At 44.7% G+C, this 24,319-nt stretch overlaps 1 protein-coding gene across 1 annotated transcript in view; it reads right to left on the reverse strand.

Moving 5' to 3' along the window:
* Positions 1-8,160: 8,160 nt before the first annotated feature.
* IL17RD (interleukin 17 receptor D) overlaps positions 8,161-24,319 on the reverse strand; it is a 62,136-nt gene continuing 45,977 nt past the window's right edge. Inside the window, exons 4-13 of the mRNA XM_027121143.1 lie at positions 20,309-20,427; positions 19,675-19,795; positions 17,661-17,705; positions 17,424-17,575; positions 16,122-16,187; positions 15,194-15,248; positions 14,585-14,695; positions 13,614-13,798; positions 10,332-11,268; positions 8,161-9,370 (exon numbers count right to left, since the gene is read on the reverse strand). Coding sequence (XP_026976944.1) covers positions 9,258-9,370; positions 10,332-11,268; positions 13,614-13,798; positions 14,585-14,695; positions 15,194-15,248; positions 16,122-16,187; positions 17,424-17,575; positions 17,661-17,705; positions 19,675-19,795; positions 20,309-20,427 — 1,904 coding nt within the window. The 3' untranslated portion in view covers positions 8,161-9,257. The remainder of the gene's footprint in view (positions 9,371-10,331; positions 11,269-13,613; positions 13,799-14,584; positions 14,696-15,193; positions 15,249-16,121; positions 16,188-17,423; positions 17,576-17,660; positions 17,706-19,674; positions 19,796-20,308; positions 20,428-24,319) is intronic.

Below are 24,319 nucleotides of genomic sequence, written 5' to 3' on the forward strand. Positions count from 1 at the left end.
GCAAGGGGCTAGGTAATAACTTTGCGTTTACATCCAGGGCTATTGGCAGTTTCAAGTAGGGAGTGACAGCTGATCAAGTAGCCATCTCCTGTGAGGGTCACAGCCCACTGCCCTGCAGAGCTGAGTACTCCAGGAGACAGGAGCTCCACTCCCATCACCTAGCCAACCTGCTACCTAGACCAGGGCTGAGGGAGACATTTAGGGGATCACACTTTATAACTGTACACTCTTAACCTGCCCCAGGTGACCATATCCCCGAAGGCAGGGGTGCTCACTGTGTACTAGGCTCTGTGCCCAGAACTCTACTTGGCTTCACATTCAAGCCTCACGTCAACCTGATTAGGTACTGAGATTACTTACTTCCCAGATGTGGAAACTAAGTCCTAATCAGGTCAAGTGACCCACTCAAGGTCACACAGAAAGCAGCCAACTGAGATCTAATTAATCTCAGCCAACTGAGATTAAAGCCCTGCTTTAATCACAATGGTTTAAAAAATCTTGCCAATAATAATGCACGTTTATACACACGTGTGCAGGATTTTCAAGTACATCAAACTTCAGGTACACTAACCAAAGGCACGACCTGCTTGTATTTGCATTCTGTCACCAGGCATGCTTTGGCCTTTCTTTGCTCTGAGTTCTCCCTGGCCTGGCCTTGCCTGGCCTGGTGGGAAACGTCTATGGTTTGTCTGGAAGCTGACATCTGCCCACTCCCTGGAATGTTTCTGACCAGCAAGAGCAGGAAAGACCAGGAAGAGCCATCCTCATCCTGGAGGACCATTACTTTATCTCTGCCCCCCTCCAGCTTCTAAAACTTGGAAAATTCCCCTGAGCACGAATTGATAGTCAGTTAGAGAAACAATCCCTGCTTTTGTTCACATCCAGAGCAGGGCGTGGTCATCTGGCACAGGGACCTTGAAGCAGGAAGTTCAGAAAAATGTCTGTCTCTATAGGGGCTGAAAGATGACTAGGGAAAATGGAGCCTGGTAAATGGGACATTAGCAGATCTGAGTACACACTCAACTGTCACAGGCTATGTACAATCAACTGTCACAGGCTCTGTACAGTCAACTATTAAGACGCCCAGGGTTCCTGCCTTTAATTTTGCTAGGAGGACCTCCCCCTCCCCAAGCCCCATCCCTTCCTCCCAAAACAGTCAGATGCAGACCCACCCTCTTCTCTTAGGGGAAAGAGATGATTTAACTTCGCACTTGACAAAATCCCTGGGCTGAAGCTCCCATCAACAGGGAACTGTCTCCCACCCATGTCCATATGGCCCCCAAATAGTCCAAGACCTGCTCTTCCACAAAATGAATAATAGCCACTATCTACCATGTGTCTAGCACTTGCCAAGCATGGCCATGGGTGCTTTATAGACCCCCCAGCTCATTTAAGCTTCACAATAACCCAATGTGGTGGGTATTAGTCCCATCTTACAGATGAAAAAACTGAGACTCAGAGCAATTAGGTGATTTGCCCCCAGTTCCATACTTATAAAGAGGTGGAGTCAAGACGGCAAGGATCTTGTATATCTTATTCATTACTGTGTCCCCAGTACACTCTTTAGGCTCTCAAATACAGTAAATATTGTCAAAGATTTTATCACCTATAAATGTGAAAGATGGTGTAAAACCCCTCCAGAAAAGAGGCCAGGGAGCCAAGCCCACTGATCTTGCATTATTTTTCCTTAATCTCAAAGACGAGATTTAAATTTTATATCATTGCAAAAGGCCTTACCCCATGTTTGTATCCCTCCCTCCCTCCACTGCATCCTCTATCTATCCTATTCTTGGACCACTTCTGATTCTGTTCCTGTAGACAGAAAGGACAGGGTATGCTGGGGGTAGGGGTAGAAAACAAATATTTATTAAGGACTCACTATGCCTAAGACAGTGAAGATATAATTTATGTCTCCCTCCTCATCCACCTCCTTAGCTTATTGCCTGTAGTCTCTTATTCAACTAAACCAAAATTAAAAATGTTTTCTAACTAAAGCCTGCAAGGGGAAGCTGGTCCTTGCTACCCCTAAAGTTTGCATTTCTAAAACAAAGTGAATAAAACCAGTGGTGAGGTCCCAGAAATGTTGGCAATTTTAAGAACCCTAAACAGCTGTAAAAATGGACTCTGCTTTCTAATACCATGGTAAAAAGTAGGGCTTCTTGTGCTATCCAAAGAGGATTATTTTTCCCCACTAACAGAAAAGAGGAATTCACTTACTGCAGTATCTAATGAGATTCTTCCAATGGAGTCCTTTTAGATCCATCTGCTTAACCTCTAAACCAGATTTACTCTCAACATTTGGATTGAGGAGGAAACCAATTCACTGTAACTTGCTACTCAAGGTTCGTTCTTCTCCTTATACGTTATGTTGAGAAACGGTACAGCCCACTGATTAGGAGTAAAGGATGATTCAATCAGATGTATGAATCCCAGTGCTGCTGACTTCTTCTTTGTGCCCTCGGCAAAGCTACCCTATTCTGGGTCTCAGAATCTCAAAAATGAGACCCCAAAGTTGATGTACACCAAGAATTTAACTTACAGAGCATTGGGCGCACAGGAGATGAGAGGACTTCTGTAGGAAGAATGAACAGGCACCTTCTTCTTTCCGAATGACAGGAAATTTGTGGCTCCCAAATTTCAGTGTCCATCAACTTCTTTTCAAATTTCAAATTTCTGCAAAGAAAGTCCATTGTTCTAAGAGTCAAATGTCTCCTTGAGGTAAGTGTCCCTGTCCCTGCTCCAGACGCCATGGAGACAACAGGCACCTGCCCATTGGAGGGGGAGGTAAAGGGTCAAGGGCAGCAGGTTCACTTTCTCTAAAGTACAAGACAGACCGGCCACCCTGGCCTCCTCACCCTGCATAATCTCTCTCCTTCTCAGAGGGAGAGCCCACAGAAAATTGTGCTAGGAATCCCAGCTATTCAGGAAATAGGAAACATGATCTAGAAAAATGAGCCACCACAATCTTAAAACATTTTATTTGATTCAGAAATTCTACGGTACAAAAACATTTTACAAATGTCAGCTGTGGTCTACTATTTACAGAGTTATGTACAAATCAAATGAGATGATAACATTTTCAATGTAAAAATATAGCATACTGCTACAGTCTGCCAGTCAGTGCTCACTACTCCACCAAACCTCACAAAAGAGAAACTTAAAGATGAAACAAAGACAATGGCAATAACCACTGTTCCACAGGCTTTCCCCCCAGAACATAGTAGCAGGGAGCTTCTGCAGTGAAAAATAAAACAAAACAAACCAACAGTGAAAACAGAAGTTACCTACTCTCTAAATGAATACATTTGGTTTTTACAAAACTTTTTGCTCTCTCCAAACTCACTACATTTTTTTCTTAAGACAGAAAAAAGACGCTTGTTAAAAATAACATACGATTACACATTAGCATCATCCAATTGTAACTTTTCGTCTAATGACTGGAGCAGCCAACTGTGTCTATGTCACATACAAACAGAAGATAGCTTCTTTGAATCTTCTCAACTGAAATTGTCTTTGATAAATCATCACATATGCAGTCATACTGGTTTGCTTTTGTCAGACTTCTGCTTGTGCAAACCACAGTGCTTGGTCAGTTCAGAGCTATGGCTCCAGCCCTTTAGAAATGGAAAAGCTCTTTGAGGAGTCTGTGGTCCTCGCTGAATTTTGGAGAGGAGCTGAAGAGCAGGCGGGAAGACAACTGACCAAAATTCCCAAGAGGTCCTCACTCAACCTCTTAGCAAATTAGCCCTTAGCAACTGCTATTTCACCTGTGGCTAAACTGAAGTCTGCACCAGTTAATAATACTGTGAGTCCTGAATTAAAAGTAATGCCTAGAGATACATAAAAATAGAATCCAAAAGTGGAAGTGAGGGGTGGTTGCCACTCAGAAGGTAAGAGCTGGTCTTGAAGAGTATCTTGAAGAAGCTCAGGAATGACATCAGACACATCAGGAATAAGCACCAAGTGTTTAAACACAAGAGGGGAAAAAAACCCATATATGATAGAAGACTACTGCCAAGAAAAAAAACTGTGGTAATCAACTCACAAAATGAATTCAGGTGATATACCATTTTTTAAAAGTGCCTTTGTATTTTTAAGTAGTAAGAGAAGCAGGGTACATAAGAATGTCTCTGTTAATCCCCATCCTGAGCTTGGCCGTCACAAGGCACCAATGTGAATAAGGCACCACCTTCTATTTGGGCAACTAAACTGACTGTGAAGCTGAGAAACAAAAGAGCAGTGAAAATTATTAAGCCCTTGGAAAACAAGAGCTGTGAGGAATGAGTAGGGGTGGGATTATTTATCACTGAAATAAAAACACCAGAGCGATGACTTCACTGTGGTTTTCAAATACACGGAAGGTGACCAGCTGTTCTTTTCCCACTACATGCTGAACAAAGGAAGGCTGGTTTGAATTTCTATAAGGAAGATGTACAAAGAACTATCTGATCAGCAGGGTAGGTTACAGACTCTCCTTCACTGAAAATCCAGAATCCCATCCACAGCCACATGTCCGAAATAATTCATGCACAGCCTGTCTGACACCAGGGGGGTACATGCCAGATAATTCAAACTTTCTCTCACCCACAAAGCTCTGAAATCGGAATCAAAGCTATTGGCTTACAATCAGACTTCCTTTTATTTTCACCCTGACCCTGGAAAGGAGGTGATATAGCAAGGACGACCCAACACCCTAAAGGACTCCTAACTGATATCTCCATATACAGTTGCACACCTCCAAAACAGATCAATTCACAGATCATTTAAAACAGAAGACAAAGCATAGCTGGCTCTCGTGGACACTCAGGATTCCTTGCCCTACCTTCACAATGCCTGCTTTCCTTATTAGGTCTTGGCTTGAGCTCAGAATTACACGTCATCTATAACAGTGATTAAGCCAAGAGCTAAAACTATAAATAAGGTCCTTCAGGTTGTGGAGCTTAAATGAAATTGCTCCAAGTGTCATATTTTTTAAATTGGGAGAACACAAATCTGACTTTGAAATAAACAACTGGCTTGTCTTTTTCTTAAGACATCATGAAGTGTGAAGAAGCAATCAAAAGATTTCAAATATATTCACAATCATATCAAATTTCTTTAGGGGAGCAATGGGTAAAAAAAGCAATCTAGCTCCCGGCTGCATTTAGTAAGAGCATTTTCTGGTGGCACCAGACATCTGTAATTACCATGGATGCCTTTCTTTTCAAATCTTATAAGTAGAGGGGGCAAACTGAGAGCTACTGGGCCAAATCAGGTCCACCCATCTGTCCCGTTGGGCCTGAATTTAATTTAAAATTTTGTTTTTAATTTAGTTATCAATACCAAAAAAGAATCAGAATCTTTCATGTAAACATCCAGATTCTCAGGTTCTCTTGAAAAACGGGACAATCAGGAAACACTGCATGGTCACAACTGACTGGACTGGCTGCTCCCTGTAGGTGGGACAGAGGGTGTCCATTTGCCACAGTCCCCACTATGCCCTACTGTCTCTCTGACACCGAGAGAGCATGTCACTGCCATTTATCATCACCCCTTATTTATCATTACATTTGCTGTAGTGGGGCCCCCTGAAGGAACAGCATCTGTTAAATAAGAGCAGCACTCTTTACCAACAATATAAAAAGAAAAGGCTAATAATCTTCTCATTGGCATTGTCCACCTCCCTCCAATAAAGACCCAAAGAGCCAAATTAGTGTTGAGGTGGTTGGGGACTGCAGGGTTTTCTCTCTTTAGGGAGGAAAGTGTGACATTTCTTCTCCGGGAATAAAATAGGCTTTTCCTTCCTTTGTCTCTTCTAAAGGAAAAGATACTCAACTCTGAAAAAAGGAAAAGTTCTGAAAATCACATAACCCCACAACTTTGGGGGGACAGTTTTCCTGTTTATTTGTGCTTAAATGAGGTAACCTGAGACTAGAGTTTTTTTTTTAAATGACACTAGTAGCTATAAAGTAGCACGACTAAACTTTGACAAACATACATGAACTTAAATTACTATATATTGATTCCAACGATGTCATCATTGCCTAGGACATTTTTTGAACTTCTGATCTGGGACTGTCCTCAGTTATTAATAATATGTCAACCAAAAACTCTGTCTGATGACTTACTGCCCCATCTCATTTTGGGCTCAAAATACTATTACCTGGCTGGGTCACCCGCCTAAGTACCTGGGCCTGGACCTGAATGACTTCTCATCCTCTCCGGAGATCTATATGCCTCAAAGGCCCAGGGCTCAGCCCTCTAGAGGACTCCTGCCCCAGTATGACTGGGCTGGGCCCATCCAGGTAGTCCCTGTTGCTTGTAGCTGACCTGAGAGAAGAACACACCTTTTCCTGGGCTTTCACCTCCCTGGTCACTCTCTTAGCAAAGCTTACTGTGTCAAATGCTAATGCGTCAGATGCGTCAGATGTGTAGGGCATTGGTGAGTTAAGATAAACAACTAGCTCCCTAACTTCAACTACCTGCACTGGTCTCCTGTACAGAGGACACCATCAGAGCCACAGAGCCTTTTACTCTCAGGATGAAGGCCTTTCACTGAGATCATCCCTATATTCTAGTTCTTGTTTCCCTAATGTCTAAAAGCCTGTGACTTGGCAGAACCTTTATCTGAATTCTGTCCTATCATTTTCACTGTCCACACCATTTGTGAGTCAAAAATGCAGCTCTGCTTAAAATAAGTGTTTTATTCCCGGCATGAGATGGGAGGGTTAAAAAAAAAAAAAGTGAAACTAATATGGCAAAACCAGGAAGTTGAACTTCTCAACTATTCAGAGTTGGGCATTCATACTGTCGTTTCAATACTTGGTAAAACAGAGTTTGATTCTGCTGAACATCACAATCATTCGTATTTCAAAATAAGTACCCAAACCCCAAATCCAAACTAAAGCATCACCTCATTTTTGGACTATCACAATTTTCCCTTCTATTTTCATAAGTAAGCTCGCTGCCCACGCTCATGGAGCCCAGTTGATGTTTCCTCTCCAGTCCTTCACACTGTCCCTGGGGCCACTTTCTCAGAGATGCCTCCTTTCATGTGCAAAGCTGAGTATCTATCCTAAGGCAGCACCTAATGGTTCCTTTGGGGCATGCACCATTTCTCGGCTTCAATAAGAAATCACTGTGAAAATGTTCCAAAGTGAATTTTCGTACACCAATCTCCTTCACAGAACATATGCCAACAATAGAATGGCAGGACAGTCACGTGTGGGCAGGAGCTCTGTGCTCATCTCAGATTCCACGGTGACAACATGGAACATCTCTTCTCCAACAAGATGCCTGGTTTTATGGGGGAGACAGTTCTGCAGCCCACTTGTCTCTCCCTCAGAGCAGCTGCAGGAAACTTGATGCCAGAGAACAGACAAGCACGTTCTTCTCCCAAGAAGCTGCCAGCTGCCTTTACAGAGCAGGGAGTGTGGCATTTGCATCAAAGATAAACACAAACCTCTTCTTTCCATCAGGGGGGCAAACCTTCCCTTCCCCACCTGCTGGGCATGAGCCTGGAAGGAAAAATCCTGCCCTCCCTACTTCCCACCCGGCCTTGGGATGTTTCTCAGTGTCCCCGCGTACCACTGGTCCTATTTGGTGAAGCAGTGAAAACCAGGGTCCCTGGGAGGGGTGCTGAGAAAACAGGGTGCCAAAATCCAGCAGCATCTATGAAAAAGGTGGAAAAAGACACTCACTCCCGCTCAAGGTCACGGGGAGGAGGAGGGAACAAGTATTTTCCCTTTGGAAACAAAAATTCTGTACAGAAGTCATTCATAAAAACAGAACATTTACTTCTCCTTTTTAAAGGAAATTCTTTCCTCTTAAGTTCTCAATATCTATTTTTGGCAGAATGGAGCACAAGAGACATCTTTCATTGGGTAAGTACAACAAAAACAAAGTGAAACCTGATTCACAGGCTGGGCTGCGGGGGGAGTACTTTAAGATTCAAGAATTTAATGATTTCAGGTCCCATGTCTTCCAAAGATGATACTCAAAGAGCACACTCATCTTTGTAACAATCCCTTCCTTTTCACCTTCGTAAAAAGAGGTTTGGGGCTTCCCTGGTGGCACAGTGGTTGAGAGTCCGCCTGCCGATGCAGGGGACCAGGGTTCATGCCCCGGTCCGGGAAGATCCCACATGCCGCGGAGCGGCTGGGCCCATGAGCCATGGCCGCTGAGCCTGTGCGTCCGGAGCCTGTGCTCCGCAACGGGAGAGGCCACAACACTGAGAGGCCCGCGTACCGCAAAAAAAAAAAAAAAAAAAAAGAAAAGAGGTTTGTCATTAGTCAAAACAAGTTCAGCAGATTAAGTGACTACCACCTCCACCTACTGCCGTATGTCAGTGGATTCTGATCCCTAACATTCCGGACACAGCTTTAGACCAGAGGCCAACCAAAGCAAAAATTACAACTTCCAGTAATACAGCCCAGTTGGGTATCAGTCTCTTAAAAACAAACTTCCAGGCACCAACATCTGAGATTCAGCACAGTAAATATAACCACGGGAAACCTCGCAGGGAGATCTGGCCCCTCCGTGATGCCTATTCAGATCAAGATGTGGCCCTGGTGCCTTCTGCGCATTGACCAACCCATCTCAGAAAGAATGGTCTACATGGTCAGCCTGGCCCTGCGGCTCCCTCCTCAGCCAGATATGCCACCTGCTAATACATAAAAACTCATTTTTATGAAAGGTGATTGAATATTCAGTCACCTTCTTGACCTTTGACTCAGAGCTTTTTTAACACCCATGGCATTGTAAATGGTACCATAAATTCCACGTCAAAAATGGAAAAGAACATCATCTGTAACAACATGGATTCCAGAGAGACTGGCACTTGATTTCCATGGCTGTAGTGGCATCAAAAGTGCTTTTTCCACAAAGCATTTCAAATCAAAGTAGCCAGTAGTGAATAGGCAAAGTTTGCACAGATAAATTAAGTCTGAACAATCAGTGTGGGTATTTTCCTGTTTCTCTTTACATGTTTCCTCCCTACCTCTCAGAACTGGCTCTAATTCAGTCTGCCCCAACATGGCAAGCTGCTGTCAGACATAATGGACATGCCTTTCAGAGCCCCACATGGTTTCAGAAAACTGGAGACTGCCAATATACCTGGTAGAGAAGAGAGGCAAGGACAGCAAGTACTGGCCAGGATTTCATTCTGAATATCCTTGTAAGAGACCTCAGCTCCAAGTGGGCCACATACCCAGAGAGACGAGCTGGGGAACCAGAGAGAGGCGGCAGCTAAAGTGGCAATGCTTAGACCCTTCGTTTTGTTACAAAGGAGCGACCGTGTGGAGTTCACCAGTGTAGCTGCAGCAACCAGGTTCTGCTTTGCATGCCCCAGAGGCGAGGAGCTTGGAAGGAAGGGCGGGAGGGTCCTCCTCACCTAAGAAAAGAAGAGAGGGCAGAACCACACGTCATTGCACTTCAGTGGGCTGGACACTCAGGCCAGAACGAAGCTGGATCTGGGTTTGAACCACTCACGCTGTACAAGTGAGGCAGGCATCCCAGTCAGCTCAAGACTGCGCATTCTCATCCTGCTAACAGGTTCTAGTTCCCTTAGCTGAGGATCCAGGGTTTGCGTGCATGACTCCAACTAGTCATAGGCACAGTAAGAGTAGCTCCAGACAGCATCCTGTAAGGGTTCCCTGGGTAAGCAGGCCCTCCTACCTGGAGCCTGCGCTGAGCTAGAATGGAGAGAATACTGTGCCCTGTGAACTCCAGGTTCAATACATGTGGCTTTAAAGACTTGGGAAGGTGGAGGGTGGTGAACATCACAAGTCCCAACAACGATACAGGTCCACAGACCCTCATCTGACACCCTTGGGGACCAATGTGTTTGGTTTGGTTTTACAGTGGTTTTTTTTTAAGTCTTTATTGAATTTGTTACAATATTGCTTCTGTTTTATGTTTTGGTTTTCTTGGCCACGAGGCATGTGGGATCTTAGCTCCCTGACCAGAGATCTAACCAGCACCCCCTGCATTGGAAGGTGAAGTCTTAACCACTAGACCAGCAGGGAAGTCCCGGGCCCAGTGTGTTTCGGCATTCAGATGTTTTCACAGTTTAGAAAGGCGACATAACGAACATACTGTATATTACATAAGATGGTACCAGGCAGCTCACCATAATTTATCAACAGTATTTCTGCAGCTCACACACGTGAACATTCCCATTACCTGGGATCAGCAGAGACTATGCATGGAGTTTTGTTACTTCCCATCGGGCTGCCGAATAAATTTGCACCGAAATTAGCAAAAAGCTTTCCTGGATTTTGGACTCATGGGGCAAGGCCGTGGCCTGCATCAGGAACCCGACCCACCGACCCTCCCGGCTCCACGCGCCTTACCCAGGCCTGATGAGGACGACAGGCTCTCCGTCAGCGAAGACGTCTCCGTCTGGTCCGTGGAGAGCCCTTCCATCAGGGGCAGGGACAATTCGGACGAAGGCACGGACGAGTCGTAGATGCCCGAGTCCCGTGGCATGTCCGAGGGGCCAGCAGCTTTCACCGCGTGCAGCAGGGGCCGCAAGACCGCGCTGGCGCCCGGCACGGGCCCAGCCTCCGCGTCTTCGTCCGGAGCGAACTGCGAGCCCTCAGAGTGCGGGTCGGCCGGCGCCCCGGAGCCAGCGGCCTCGGCCTTGAGACAGAAGTCGCTCTCCGGCCCTGGCTTGCACAGGACTTCGTTTAAAACCAAGCCTGAGTCAAACTTCTTCAGAACCGGTTCCCGGTAGCGGAGTGGGGGGAGATGGAAGGGAACAAACTGCTTCTCAAACCAGTCAGGCTCCTCGTCGATAAACTGGTGCATGTTGCAAATGGCGACGTACAGGGAGCGGCCCGATTTGCTCCGGAAGTAGTTCCTCCTGCTAATGCGTCCGGGGTGCAGCCCCGGCTCCTGGGGGCTGAGGTCCTGGGAATGCAGGTGGGAACAGAGCTGGGGAAGGTGGTCCATGAGTTTGTACTTGGTGCTCAGGTCCAGGACACCGGGAACGTCTCCCTCGCAGGAATAATCGAAGTAGACGGCGATGAACTTGCTGAGCGCCGTGGATGAGCTCTGCTTGGCTTGGCGGAGCTTCTCAGCGATGGTCGACACCGCCACCAGGAAGAGCTCCCCTTTCCCCGAGCCTCGGGCGCCTCCTTTGTGCTTGTAGTTCTTCTTGTCTACGAAGTATTTCATGCCTTTGGAACACACCACGATGATGAACTGCGACTCGTGGATCTTCTGGATGACCCATTCTCTCTGCCCTTCTCTGCAGAGGCTGAAGTCTTCCCACAAGTCCAGAGCGACCTGGAAAGTGAGCAGAGAACCTCACTCACCTATACAGCTTAGAGAGTCGAGTGACAAGAATGGGAATGTTACAAGAAGGGCACATCATCTGCCCCAAATCATTACTAGCACTGCTATATGCAGGCTTCGGGTTGCCCAGTTCCAAGGAACAGCTAACATTCCATGGGCGACCGTCACACACAGGCCCTCTGTATCATGCCCTCATTTTAGCATAATGTGGGATCTTTACCACTCCCACCCTACAAGTGAAGAGACAGAAGCACAGAGCGTCTAGCAACCCACCGAAGTTACATATTACATGTGGGGCCTTCAACTGACTTAGAGTGTGATAGGGAGCATGGAATACAGAGGCAGTGGGAGTGGGTCTATCTGATGAGTGAGGCTGCCTGGATGGGGGGCAGATCCTGGAGAGAGAACTGGAAGGTGGTGATAGACGGGTGTGGGTGAGGGATCTCAGAGTGGGCTGGGAAATGGGGTTCAGGTCTGGATGCCAGAGTCACCCACCCATGCTGCCGGCTGACTCAATGACAGAGTGTGACTGACAAAGAGGACCTCCCTGGCCTCTCACACAGCCCTGGAGTCAGCCTACTGTTTACCAGGTGATCAGTGCATGGAGAGGAAGGTGATGAGCTGCCGTAACATGGCCATTCTGGTTCACTCACTTGGAGTGACCGGCACCTCTCACCACTTCTCAGCAGTCTACAGGGCCACATCCCTACGAGACCCCTACGAGGCCTTTAACCCCAAGGGGAGGTCTCATAGGGAGTCTGGGGTGGGGCACTGACAAAGAAAAGAACACAAGGTATGCGTGGCCCCTCAGAGGGCTTCACCTTCTCAGACCACCTTCATCTGATTCTGCTGAAAACGTCTCGGCAATTATATCAGCCTCTTTCCTTCTGTAGTTCAGAAATTAACTCTCAGTGCCTATGACAGTCACTTATGTGGAAGGGGGCTCTGAGATGACTTTGCCTTCCTCTTTTGCTCTAAAGTGTTACCAAGGGAAGAAAGCCCCCAACATCCCTCCAGCTGCTGAAAATAATCCTGAATTGTCTTACATTTTCCTTAATTCCCACTAACACTACGCATTCTGAAAGCTAACTGGGAATATATACTAAGCACTTTAAAAATGTTCCTGTCTGACCCAGCAATTTCATTTCCGGGTATCCACCACTGGAATGGGGCAAAATTGAAATAATGAGATGTTTAACAATTAGAAAAAACTCAATTACGGTGAATCATTAATATGGATCAAGAGTCTGTTTAAAACTGCTGTTTACAGAGAACTGCTAAGAGTGTAAAAAGTTACTGAGTGAAGAGACAGAAAAAAATAATTCCAATCCATCCAAAATGCAGATCTATATGTACGAGTTCATCTACGCAGAAAAAGACTGGAAGGAAATACAGCAGTTTTAACTGTGGTTCCTCTATTCTCCAGGTTAAGATTACCATCCATTTTGAAATTTCTCATCCTTTTCTAGTTTCCAAATTTTCTATTACGCTCATAACTGGAAGGCTTCCCCCCGCCCCCGAGGCTAGTTACTTACAAAGCAGAGCAGAAGGGTTGTCAGTATCTGAAGACTGTGTGCCACCTGCGGGTCCGCACCAGTTTTTCAGTACACAGGCTGATCTGCCAACGTCTAGATCTTCATATATTAGGAAACCCAGCCAGCCTTGTAAACATGCTTAACTGACACTAGGGGACAGCCTCACCATGTGGAGAGAGTCTAAGAAACCCACCAGTCCTCAGTTTCAAAGCACAAATAACTTCCAATTACACAATTATTGTACAATTCTTGCATTTGTAAGAAACAGTGTGCCTTCCATGAGAGCTTCAAACTTCACTCTAAAACGAACACTATGACATTATAGAAAAGCTACATATTAACAGCTTAATTCAAGAGAACAGGCAAGAAACCAGAGGAAACCATTTGAGTACTTAACATATTATTGTTTTCCCTTATTAGCCAAGCTCCCCCTCCAAAACTGTCTAAACTCGCCTCTTTACTTGCCATTCTCTCTTTGACCCTCCAGTGCTCTCCAGGATGTCTTGAGTGACCTCCTCCCACCGGCCCCATTGCACGCTCCCAGGGCAGATGCCATTTCCTCCACCATCCTGTCCCCCATTCCCCCGAGGTCTTTTTAATGCTTAAAACACTTCCTGCCAGGTGGGTGCCACTCAAGGCTTTTGAGCAGGAGTATGTCAGGGTTAGAACTAAGTGTCAGCAAACATTTAGTGCTGGTGATGGGTAGGCCAGGCTGAAAGAAGAGTGCAAGGCTGGCCCTAGTTTGGAAGCTAGGCATTTAGCACATGTCCCGCCCAGAAAAAATGACTTTAGATTCCTCACCTCACAGCCACAGAAGTCCTGGAGGAAGTAGGCAAAACATTGGACGACGTTCATGTGATTCTGTCCATCTTTACTGGAATAGCAGAGGAAGACCTTGGGCCGTGGCCGGAGCCTCTCCCTGGGAAGTGCCGTGATGTACGTGGAGGACTCAGAACTCTCTTCATCTAAATGTGAATATATATTTTCTAAAGTGGAAAAGAAGATAGGGTTGGCACCCACGAGCAAAGCTCTGTCCTGTTCCCTACGACTCGGGACCTAATGCTGTCTTCAAGAAACAACAGTCACCATGTCACCTAGAGCACTCCCAGCTCCCTAATTCCACCAGCCCCTTGGGTCACCTCTGGGAATGGGACAGCTAGTTTCTGCAGTGGAGCCAAAAATGGACAAAATTTGTTCTTCACCTGAAACTGACCTCAGGCAAGCCAAGAGCACTGCAGCACCACCCCACCCTCTTGCAACTGAGTGCACCTACTACATCATTAAGCATCAGCAGAGGTGACCTTTAAAACAAAAAAACTTTCATTGAAGGGTTTTTTTTTTTTGTACAAATTACAAAGGTAAAGTCCATAAATCTTAAGAGTACATCTCAATAACTTTTATCTAAGAATACACCTGTGTAACCGCCACTCAGATTAAGATATATTTCTAAGTTCCCCAGAAGCGTCTCTCCCGACGTCAGACTTCTATAAGTGATAAAGCCCTACCTCTTCCCTTACTCACACCTTTAGTCTTCCTTTATGCTCTTGAATTTACCATCCTGAGTTTGAGAAGAGAAGTATGCCTGTCCTTTTAGTGGCTCCTGAGGTTAAAAGTCAAACTTTTTAATTCTGGGAACTATAGCAGCCAGGGAACTCACTACAGGAGCTGTGTGGCTTCCCAGCCACCTGCCTGGAGGGACTAAGTGCTGCCGGTCTCCCTCTGTTGGCCCTAGACCTGCCAATATAGGAAGAACACACCACACAAAGATATACCTTGCTGCTTCTTGCGGCACATCACCGTGAACAGCGTCGCAAATGCCGATATGACAACCAGCGGCACAGTGATGGCAACAGCTCTGATGGGCCCAGCCCATTGGGAATACACTGGGAAATTTCAAAGGGAAGGCTTTTAGACTTAAGCAGTATAACAGGTTCAAAGAGAAACAATTTTTTTTCATTTTTAAACATAAGCCACATAACAGGTTCTAAGACTCCTTGACCACTTTTCTCTAGTACCGATTTGGTGATTATAAAAGTATTCATTTTAAAAGACTGTAGAAGACAATTCAGTAGTTAGAGTCCGCTGAGACAATAAATACCTTTGAGTGAGAATTTGCCTAGGGAAATCTCCCCTCCCACCACTTTTCTTCTGAGGACAATTGACTATTTATCTGGTCCCAGCAACACACACAACACCCTGGCTTTGATCTTCTGGGCGTCAACATTAGGGTGGAAGGAAAGTCAGATTTGATGGAACATCATTTAAGAGTGAGGAGCTCAAGTGTTTTCTTTTTGTAAACCATGAAGTACAGAAAGTATCGAATACCTTGGTCCACTCTGTAGTCCAGAGGCAGCATTTCCAACAAACAAACAAAATCTTACCTGGTTTTAAGGCATAATGCATCACTTTTCTTGTCATATTAGTGTCATCCACCAGCTGCAAAACAGAGGATGCTGTATTACTTTTTTTAAGTGATAGCATCTCAACAGATTTCATTCATTCTTCCATCTGTGGGCAGTGGGGCGAGGGAGAGGAGAGCTGCTGCGGCCTGTGATCATTTTCAAGCTGAGATTAGATATTAATAGTCAGATTCATCTCTATATATACCAACCAATACTAATATATATAGGATGGATAAACAACAAGGTCCTACTATATAGCACAGGGAACTACATTCAATATCCTGTGATAAACCGTAATGGAAAAGAATATGAAAAAGAATATAGGGACTTCCCTGGTGGTCCAGTGGTTAAGACTCCATCTTCCAAGGCAGGGGATGACAGTTCAATCCCTGGTTGGGGAACTAAGATCCCACATGCCACGGGGCAACTAAGCCCACAACTACTGAGCCTGCACACCTCAACTAGAGAGCCCGCGTGCCGCAACTACAGGGCCCACGTGCTTTGGAGCCTGCGCTCTGGAGCCCATGAGAGACGCTCACATGCCACAATGAAAGATCCCACGTGCCGCAACTAAGACCCAACCCAGCCAATAAGTAAGTAAGTAAATAAATAAATAAATAAATAAGTAAATAAGAATATATAGGGAATTCCCTGGTGGTCCAGTGTTTGGGGCTCCATGCTTCCACTGCAGGGGGCATGGGTTCAATCCCTGGTCAGGGAACTAAGATCCCACATGCCATGCAGCATAGCCCCAAAAATTTTTTTAATTAAAAAAAAAAGAATATATATATTTATAACTGAGTCACTTTGCTGTACAACAAAAATTAATACAATATTGTAAATCAACTATACTTCAATAAAATTTAAAAAGAATAAAAATAATAGGGCTTTCTTGAGTTGTACGTACCTCAATTATATAATCCCCAGGAGATACATTTTGAAGGAGGCAGCTGGTTGTCTCTGTATTTTGCTCCTGCAAAGAAACAAATAACACTTTAAAACTTTCTTCTTAGATAAAGGTCATCGGGACCCCTCTCTTCCGTCCTAGAACTGAAGGAGCCTTGCCACCAGTTTCAGTCATGTTTTCAGAAGATGTCAGTTGGAACAGAAAGCAACTGTGCTTATCTGCCAGGGTATCTGAACTTCATTTTGATAAAAGGCCCAGGAGAGCCTGGGACCCCTGTCATATTCTATGCTTGGCTGGTGGTGCCCTGAGCAGCAATTTTTTATTTGAAGACAAAGAAACCAATTAGGATACCTTTTACTTAATAAAAGGATGGGGAAAGAAACTACACTTCCATGTTTGTGCATATTTTATTTGCTATAATTTTAACTTGAGCGGAAGGTCAGTGACAGAGGTGACAGCCAGCAGGAAGACAGAACTCGACACAAAGGAGCACATCTACTTCTGCCACTATGACCAAAAACCTCTCTTGGTGCTCTCATGGGATAATCTAGCAGTCTTGTGAACTTCCACGAAACATTTCCCACACCCCCGACCACCTCTAGTTTAAGAACTTGGTTACTGAATTTCTACTTCACCTTGGCCTCTGTGTAAAATCACTAGCCACTGACATGCTAGTGGCTTGGCTCCTAGATGTGTTTTTTTTCACTTACTAACTGTGAGGCCTTCAGCAGCAGTCCAGGTGACCTCCCTGGGCCACAGGTTCCCCAGCTCTAAAGTGGGGATAACAGCAGCCTTTGTTCCATTGAGCTGTAAGGATTCAATGACCACAAAGCTTGGTAACTGGCACACAGTGAGCACCTGATTCATGCTTAAAATATGGAAGAACAGGGACTTCCCTGATGGTGCAGCGGCTAAGACTCCACGCTCCCAGTGCAGGGGGCCCGGGTTCGATCCCTGGTCAGGGAACTAGATCCTGCATGCTAAAACTAAGACCTGGCACAGCCAAATAAATAAATATTAAAAATTAAAATACAGAATAGACCACAACTACTTCATTGTTTCAGTTCCTTGGTAATACTTTATCTGCTACATCTCCACTGGGACAGCTACGGTAGAGATAACTAGGGAGTGAGGGATGACTCAGGATGGCCCTGAGACGCACCCAGTGATAACATTCTGGAGTGTCTACCAACTGCTCAGAATCCACAAAGCCTAATGTTCACATTGAACCATCCAAATTCCAGGGCCCCAGGGGTCATTTTAAAACACAGAGTATTCCTTTATGCACAACTAGCAGCTCACTTGTTTACAGGTCTTTCGCTTGAAGGGTCCTTCATGCTTGAGCTTATAATGAAGATAGAAGAAACGGAAGCCAAAGGCGTGGGGTGCGTGGTCGAAGGACACCTGCATGTCTGAACCGTGCTGGGTGATGTTGAGGTTCCGAGGCTTCCAGACTGGGAGGAGGAAGGACCAGAGTGAGCGTCCTGAGGCTGCCCCGACACCACTAGAGACTTGACAGACAAGGACAGCTATACTTACAGGGTTTACAGGCCAGGTTGTCTGGCTGCAATAGCAGGTCACAGGCTATTAAGAAAGATGCGTATTTTTAGTTTTAGCACAGTTTGACATTTTCCTCATCCAACAATTCAATACAATATAAATATATGGCACTGGGTATTGCTGGAAAGAATGTAAAATGCATCAACTGCATCAACTCAGCAATGATTTTCAGTAGAGCCCAGTTGTATCTTATGAAAATTTGAATTGTACAATATAAAAGTATTAATGCAGTTCACTTTATGCCACATAAATGGAAACAATATTAAAGTCAGCCAGATTTTAAAAGTTTCTTAAAGGCCACAGCCAAAGACAGCAAGACCTATGTTCATGCTTCTGCCCCATGGGGACTCTGTTTTAGCTGTAGACAGAAATAATGCCATTCCCTGCCCCACTGTAAACTGTTTAGGCACAAGAGAACTTTAGAGTGATCCTGATAATTTATCTTGAGGTTATTTTAACCTTAGCTATAGCACTCTAACTTTTGATGGAATCTTTTTGATGGAATCTAAAAATGACATCCAAGCATCTACTAAGTAGTAGCAACAGTACTGAAAACCAGGCAGCAAAGGCAGTAGCTTTGAAATAGGATTTAAATGTGATAAAAACACAAGAGAGGCGCTATATGCCATGTTGCTAACCCAGGGAGAACCCTCTGGAAAATGATCTTACAATGCCAAGAAAATCAAAGGCAGCATCAAGGTCACAATGCACTGAAATGGTGATAAATGCACCACCTGCCTCACCCCAAAATAGACATTGATTCCAATGAGGAAAATTAAATCTTAAAGTAGGCGAGTTTTGATTTAAGCAAGCTTTCCATAAACACGTTCTTTGAACCCTCTATCTGGTTGTTATGTGTAAGGCATCGAAAGATGCTGTACAACGTACATGGTCTCTGCCCTATGGAATCTTATTTTAATTAAGAAAATGAAATCAACTGTTATGAAATGACTTTGCTGCATAGAAAACAACCACAGTTTAAAAAAAAAGAAAAGAAAAGAAAAGAAGGAAACCACCAGAGTAAGAATTCTGCAAAGGGAAGCACGGATGTAGGCTGGCGTTGAGAACGAAAACATCACAGAGGGATGAGGACGGCAAGCAGGCCACATAGGAGGGGGTGTCAGATTGGACAACCATCCAAGGCCTGGAAAGACGGACCAAGAAGGCAAGAGGGAAACACTGGGGTCCAGAACGCCAGGGCACCAAATTCATCAGCAATTCAGGCTGATGAAAGGCACACCACACTGTGTGCAGAACAGATGGAAAGGGAGAGCCCGAGAGAGAAGGGAATCCAGCATGGTTGGCTTGAGAGTGTGTACTCCAGAGTCAGGCTCCTTGGGGTTCAAATCCCAGCTCCCAACAGGCCCTTTAACCTCTCTACGTGTGATTCCACATCTAATAAGTGGGGATGGTAAGATTAAGTTCTTTGGAGGGTTGTCATGGAGGTAAACTGCATTAATATTTGGAAAATATTTACAACAGAGCATTAATATTTGGAAAGCATTTATTTAACATAGATGTTAAATAAATAAACTTTCTAGAACGAGGTAACCTCAGGGATACTGCTTAATTTTCTTAATCTAATCCTGAAAATGACAGGCAATCACTCACAGAGGCCACCCTCCTGATGACAGGTACACGATAGAATCACTTCATGCTCTACCCTTTACCTTGAAATCAACTTATATTTTGTATTCCGGTTTTTTTTTTTTTAATCAAAGTATTTTAATACATGGCTGCCTTACAGCACCTTCAAAAAAATCAACCACCATGTCTACTCCAGAACAAGCCAGGAATGGGTATCTCTGGTTAGGTGCACACTGCCTGGGCCAAATCTTAATTCTAAAAGTTGCTTTTCTGAATGCTTTTTCTCTTCCCCATGCCAGTTTCATACTAGTATTTCATGTGCTCTTGAACACATCTCTGTCGAAAAGTCATTAAAAGCCGGAGAAATGTCTCCCCACAGGAAACAGGCAGGGAAGACCATACTCACTGCGGGTTCTGAAGAAGAAAGGGTGATAATTGCTTTCATTTTTAATGGAAGGAAAAGGGACAATCTTTACAAAGTAATCTGTTTCAAATTTCATATTCAGGAAAGGTTGAGATTCCACGCCCTAAAAGGGAACAAAAATACATGTGATGTCACGGAGAAATCACCCACCCCTCCACCTACATGCGAGAGTTCCGGTCTGCCCTGACGGTCACACAGACACAGTTCTAGGGCTGGGGGACGTGTTGCGGGGGGGGAAGGAGGAAGTCCAGAAAGTTTCCTTTCTGGACCAAGTTTAGGTTTGGACCCCTAACTGAAAAGGAAGATGGGCACCGCTGTCTGTTCTTCGGCAATGAAGCTGTGGCACAGACTTGGTGGGGAGGAGCCTACATCCACTCCTGAGGGCTCAAAGCCACCTTCCAGGACTGCTGCTCCAGCGTGTAACCTGAGAGGTGTGTTTGTTTACCACCAAGAGGTGCTGGAGGGTTTCTGGGAGTGCAGAGCAGGATCGCCCACCTTGGCAGGTGGGGTGGACCCCACAGCCCCTTCTCCTCCAGTTTCACAGGCTTTCAATGGACCATTCAGCCCCCAGAACAATAGTGTGTCTTCAGGAGCACATTCCCCGCGTGTGACTTACAGCTCGTTTGAAGCTACTGTTGAGCTGCTTCGGGTCCTTTAGAATCAGTTGTTGGCACTGTCTTCCCTCTGACTTCAGCTCCTCCAGTATTACCCGAAATCCTTTTAGGAATTCGATGCCTAAGCAAAGCAGAATGCTTTTATTAAAAGTGGACCTAATTACTTCTGAACGCACTTTCCTCCCTCCAAGATTACCATCCTCTCCACCTACACAACAGAGTTAAAGGAATTCTAACTCTAGCCGGAATATCTGAGTGTACAGAAAGGAAAAATAAATACCCTGCATTCCTCTGGTACAGGCCAGGTGATATGCTCTTTCCCACCATTACTAATTAATAAATCTCTCATCCAGCCAGCCAGTGCACAAACGCCCATTGCCTCTATGACATTAGGGTTCATATATTTAGACTCAAGTCACAATTGATCATAAAAGTCTGCAGTGGAATATATAATTTCTAGGTCATTAAACAAGGTGTATTCAGCTGATGATCATTCCCAATGCTGACCAGGGACTCCCCCCAAACCATGTTTCAAATACTTTCCGTTTTAGTCCTATATTTGCTTGCATGTTTCACTGAGCAACGGAGAAAATTCCCAACAAAGTGTGTGTCTGCACACAAGGGGTTCCTAGGCTTGAGATTAAATAGCTTAGGAGAATGCCTATGTGAGTTACAAAGCGGTTCTTGCTCTAATCATGCCTGAAAGGCCGACACCCAAGAGCTGCCCAGTGTGTGCTCTTCATACAGCCCTCAGAGGCCCCGAGACGCCCACAGCGCCGCTGAAAGGCACCGGCCCAGCCTCCCGCCACCTGAGCTTCCCCTGCTGCACGTCCAACTAGCTGCTTTCAAAAGGATTAAGCTCTGATGGCCACGAGAGCCGGTACTGGGGCTTCGTATCCCATGGAGACTGGAGTGGTCCAACTGCAGCTGGAGCTCCCCGAAGCCGGCCTCAATTGGTGAGATATCGATTTCGCATTCTTTCGGAACACTAGACAAGGAGACATTTTCAACCCTTCCCCTCCCAGGGCAAGAATAATTACACAGGATGCAATTAACCAGGTGGGAAAATTATCAATGGCAAAGGCCAGGGAAATCTTTTTCTCTTTCGAATAGGTTCTCCAATCCTGTAATTATTTAATGAAGAGCACATATTTTATGGTGGGAAAGGCAAAGGAGCTACAATTAGAGCTTCGCCATTTAGGGGGTCAGAGGACAGAGTGTGCAAGTACGGACCCTGCCATGTTGTATTATTTCAAGTACAAAGCTTCCTGCGGGGCTGAGTGCTGGCTGATCCACAGTCCGAGATTCACACATGCTGACAAGATCTAAGGTTTTTGACCAGCAACTATTTAGTAGCTCTCACAGGAACCTGTCTTTTGAGATTCCCCCCTTCCCCACAAAGATTTTTGAACAAATCCTTATTATTTATACTAAGATTTGATTCATTCAATGTCCCCAGAACTGTTTAACAAAAGCCAGGTGATTAATATGATTATAAGACTGTACCTCTCACAATTACATAAAAACACATCCGCTGGGGTGGGAGTGGATGATTCTAGTTCTTATCTTTAAAAGACCTGCCTAGAAAACCACTATACCAAGTATGGGAGTGGAAGTAGAGGCAGTAAATGTAAATCTTATATCATAGTAACACCTGTATCACAATACTGTTAACATCTTGTAGTTATATAATGTTTAGCAATTTTATACAGCAGTTTCCCATAAAGGAACTTACCTACTCCTCATCATTTAACTCATAAAATCCTCACAACCACAGGAGGAAGGTATTATTGTCCCCACTTTATAGATGAGGAAACCGAGGTATATAGACACTAAATGACTTGCCCAGGGTCACAGAGGGATCAAATAGCAGAGATGGGATCAAACCCAGAGTGCTCTTAACCCATATGCTTTTCTGTCTCCCAAGGAGTCTCCTTGTTAGAACCTCATAGAAACTGATAGAACCTGTCCAGCCATTCCCACCCACAAACCATCATGCAGAAAAAGCACATCTTTCTGCCTTCACTGTTCCACATCTCCGTTTTCCTCACATCTCTTACTTTCATTCTAAAGAGGGAGCCTGCAATGTGTCAGGCCAACCCCTTAACCGTTTAGCTTTATGTTGGAATGACTACTTCTCTCTTATCCACAGAGGATATTTTTCTTTTTAAATGTTAAGGTAATGTTCTTTTTGGAAAACCCATTGTGTTCAGACCCAGCAGTATTTACATGGATTAGTGAGTCAGGCCCACAGGTCTGATCCATCCTCCCTGTCTCTGTACTGAATCTGGTTCCTCTGAGATTTATCTCATTCAGATTAAGAAATTCAGAATTTATTTTACTTTTCCCTTGGTCAGATTTTTTTTTTTGGTTTTTTTTTTTGCGATACGCGGGTCTCTCAGTGCTGTGGCCTCTCCGCTTGCGGAGCACAGGCTCCGGACGCACAGGCTCAGCGGCCATGGCTCACGGGCCCAGCCTCTCCACAGCATGCGGGATCCTCCTGGACCGGGGCACGAACCCGTGTCCCCTGCATCGGCAGGCGGACGCCTAACCATTGCACCACCAGGGAAGCCCCAGATTTTTTTTTTTTAATTCTGAGATTCGGTGGCAACGTCCAAGGAGCAGACCTGAGGACCAGGTTCTGATGATGATAAAAACAGCCACTGTTTTTTAAGAGCTCTCTTTAGAAATGTACCATGTGTGTCTCTAATTCTTTTTCTTTTTTCTTTCTTTTTTTCTTTTTCTTTTTTTACTCTTAACAGGTTTATTGCAGCATAGATGGCATACAATTAACTTCATATTACAGAGAACAATTTCATACACTTTGACATATATGTACACCCATGAAACTGTCATCACAATCAAGATAATGAACTTATCTATCACCTCCCAAGTCTTCCTCATGCCTCTACAGAGGCCCTCCCACCCCTGTTCCCAGGCAATCAGCAACCTGCTTTTTGCCACTAAAGCTTTGTTTGTATTTTATTGAATGTGTCATCACTCAGCATATGCACTTTTTGGTCTTGCTGATTTCACTCAGAAAAATTACTTTGAAATTCATCCATGTTGTTAGGTATATCACTATTCCATTCCTTTTCATTGCTGGGTAGTGTTCCACTGTATGAATGTACCAGTTTGTATATCAGTTCATGTGCTGATGGACATTCACGTTGCTTCCAGGTTTGGACAATTAAAAACAAAGCTGCTATGAACGATTGTGTACAAGTCTTTGTATGGACATATGCTTTCCTTTCTCCTGGATAAATAGTAGTCAAATGGCTGGATCATGTGGTAATGCATGTTTAACTGTTTAGGAAAATACAAAAACGTTTTCCAAAGTGGTTGTGCCATTTTACATTTCCACCCTCAATATTTGTTTTTGGTTTTTTTCTTTTAACTTTTATTGGATTATAGTTGATTTACAATGTTGTGTTAGTTTCTGCTGTAGAGCAAAGTGAATCAGTTATACATATATCCACTCTTTGTCTCTAAGTCTTACAACAAACCAAGAGGCAGTCATGTATACTTTACAGATGGGGAAGCTGGGGCTCAGCCAGATTTAAATGCTTCTTTTCAAAGGTAGATTCTGGGTTCAAACCCAGGCCCATTTGAACAAATGGGCCCTCCCCAGGTTCCATACTCAACCACTGCATCCTCTCCTGTGTGTCATCAGTTCATTAAAGAGGACAAGCAGATGGAGCCCTAACCTGGATCTGGCCAGATAACGTGGGTTTGCTCTTTTCTGTTGGTTTGTTTTAGTTTGCTTTTTTCAGCCCACGCAATTTAAATAAAAATTCAATTCATTGCCAACATTTAAAAATTGTTGATTTCATGGTTTCTCATGAAAACTGGAGTTTTCCTGAAAACACACACAATGTGCCAATGCTGGGCCCACACATCTCCTTGTGGCCACAGAGATCACTGATGCTGGATACTGAAGCCATTATATCCTTGGACAGGTCACCTGTCCCCCCAACACCTGCTGAGACACATAGGCCAAGGCCTCAGTGCCA

This window comes from Aethalodelphis obliquidens, unplaced genomic scaffold, assembly GCF_003676395.1.
Source record: "Aethalodelphis obliquidens isolate GAN/ISIS:26980383/991018 unplaced genomic scaffold, ASM367639v1 scaffold22, whole genome shotgun sequence".
NCBI lineage: Eukaryota > Metazoa > Chordata > Mammalia > Artiodactyla > Delphinidae > Aethalodelphis > Aethalodelphis obliquidens.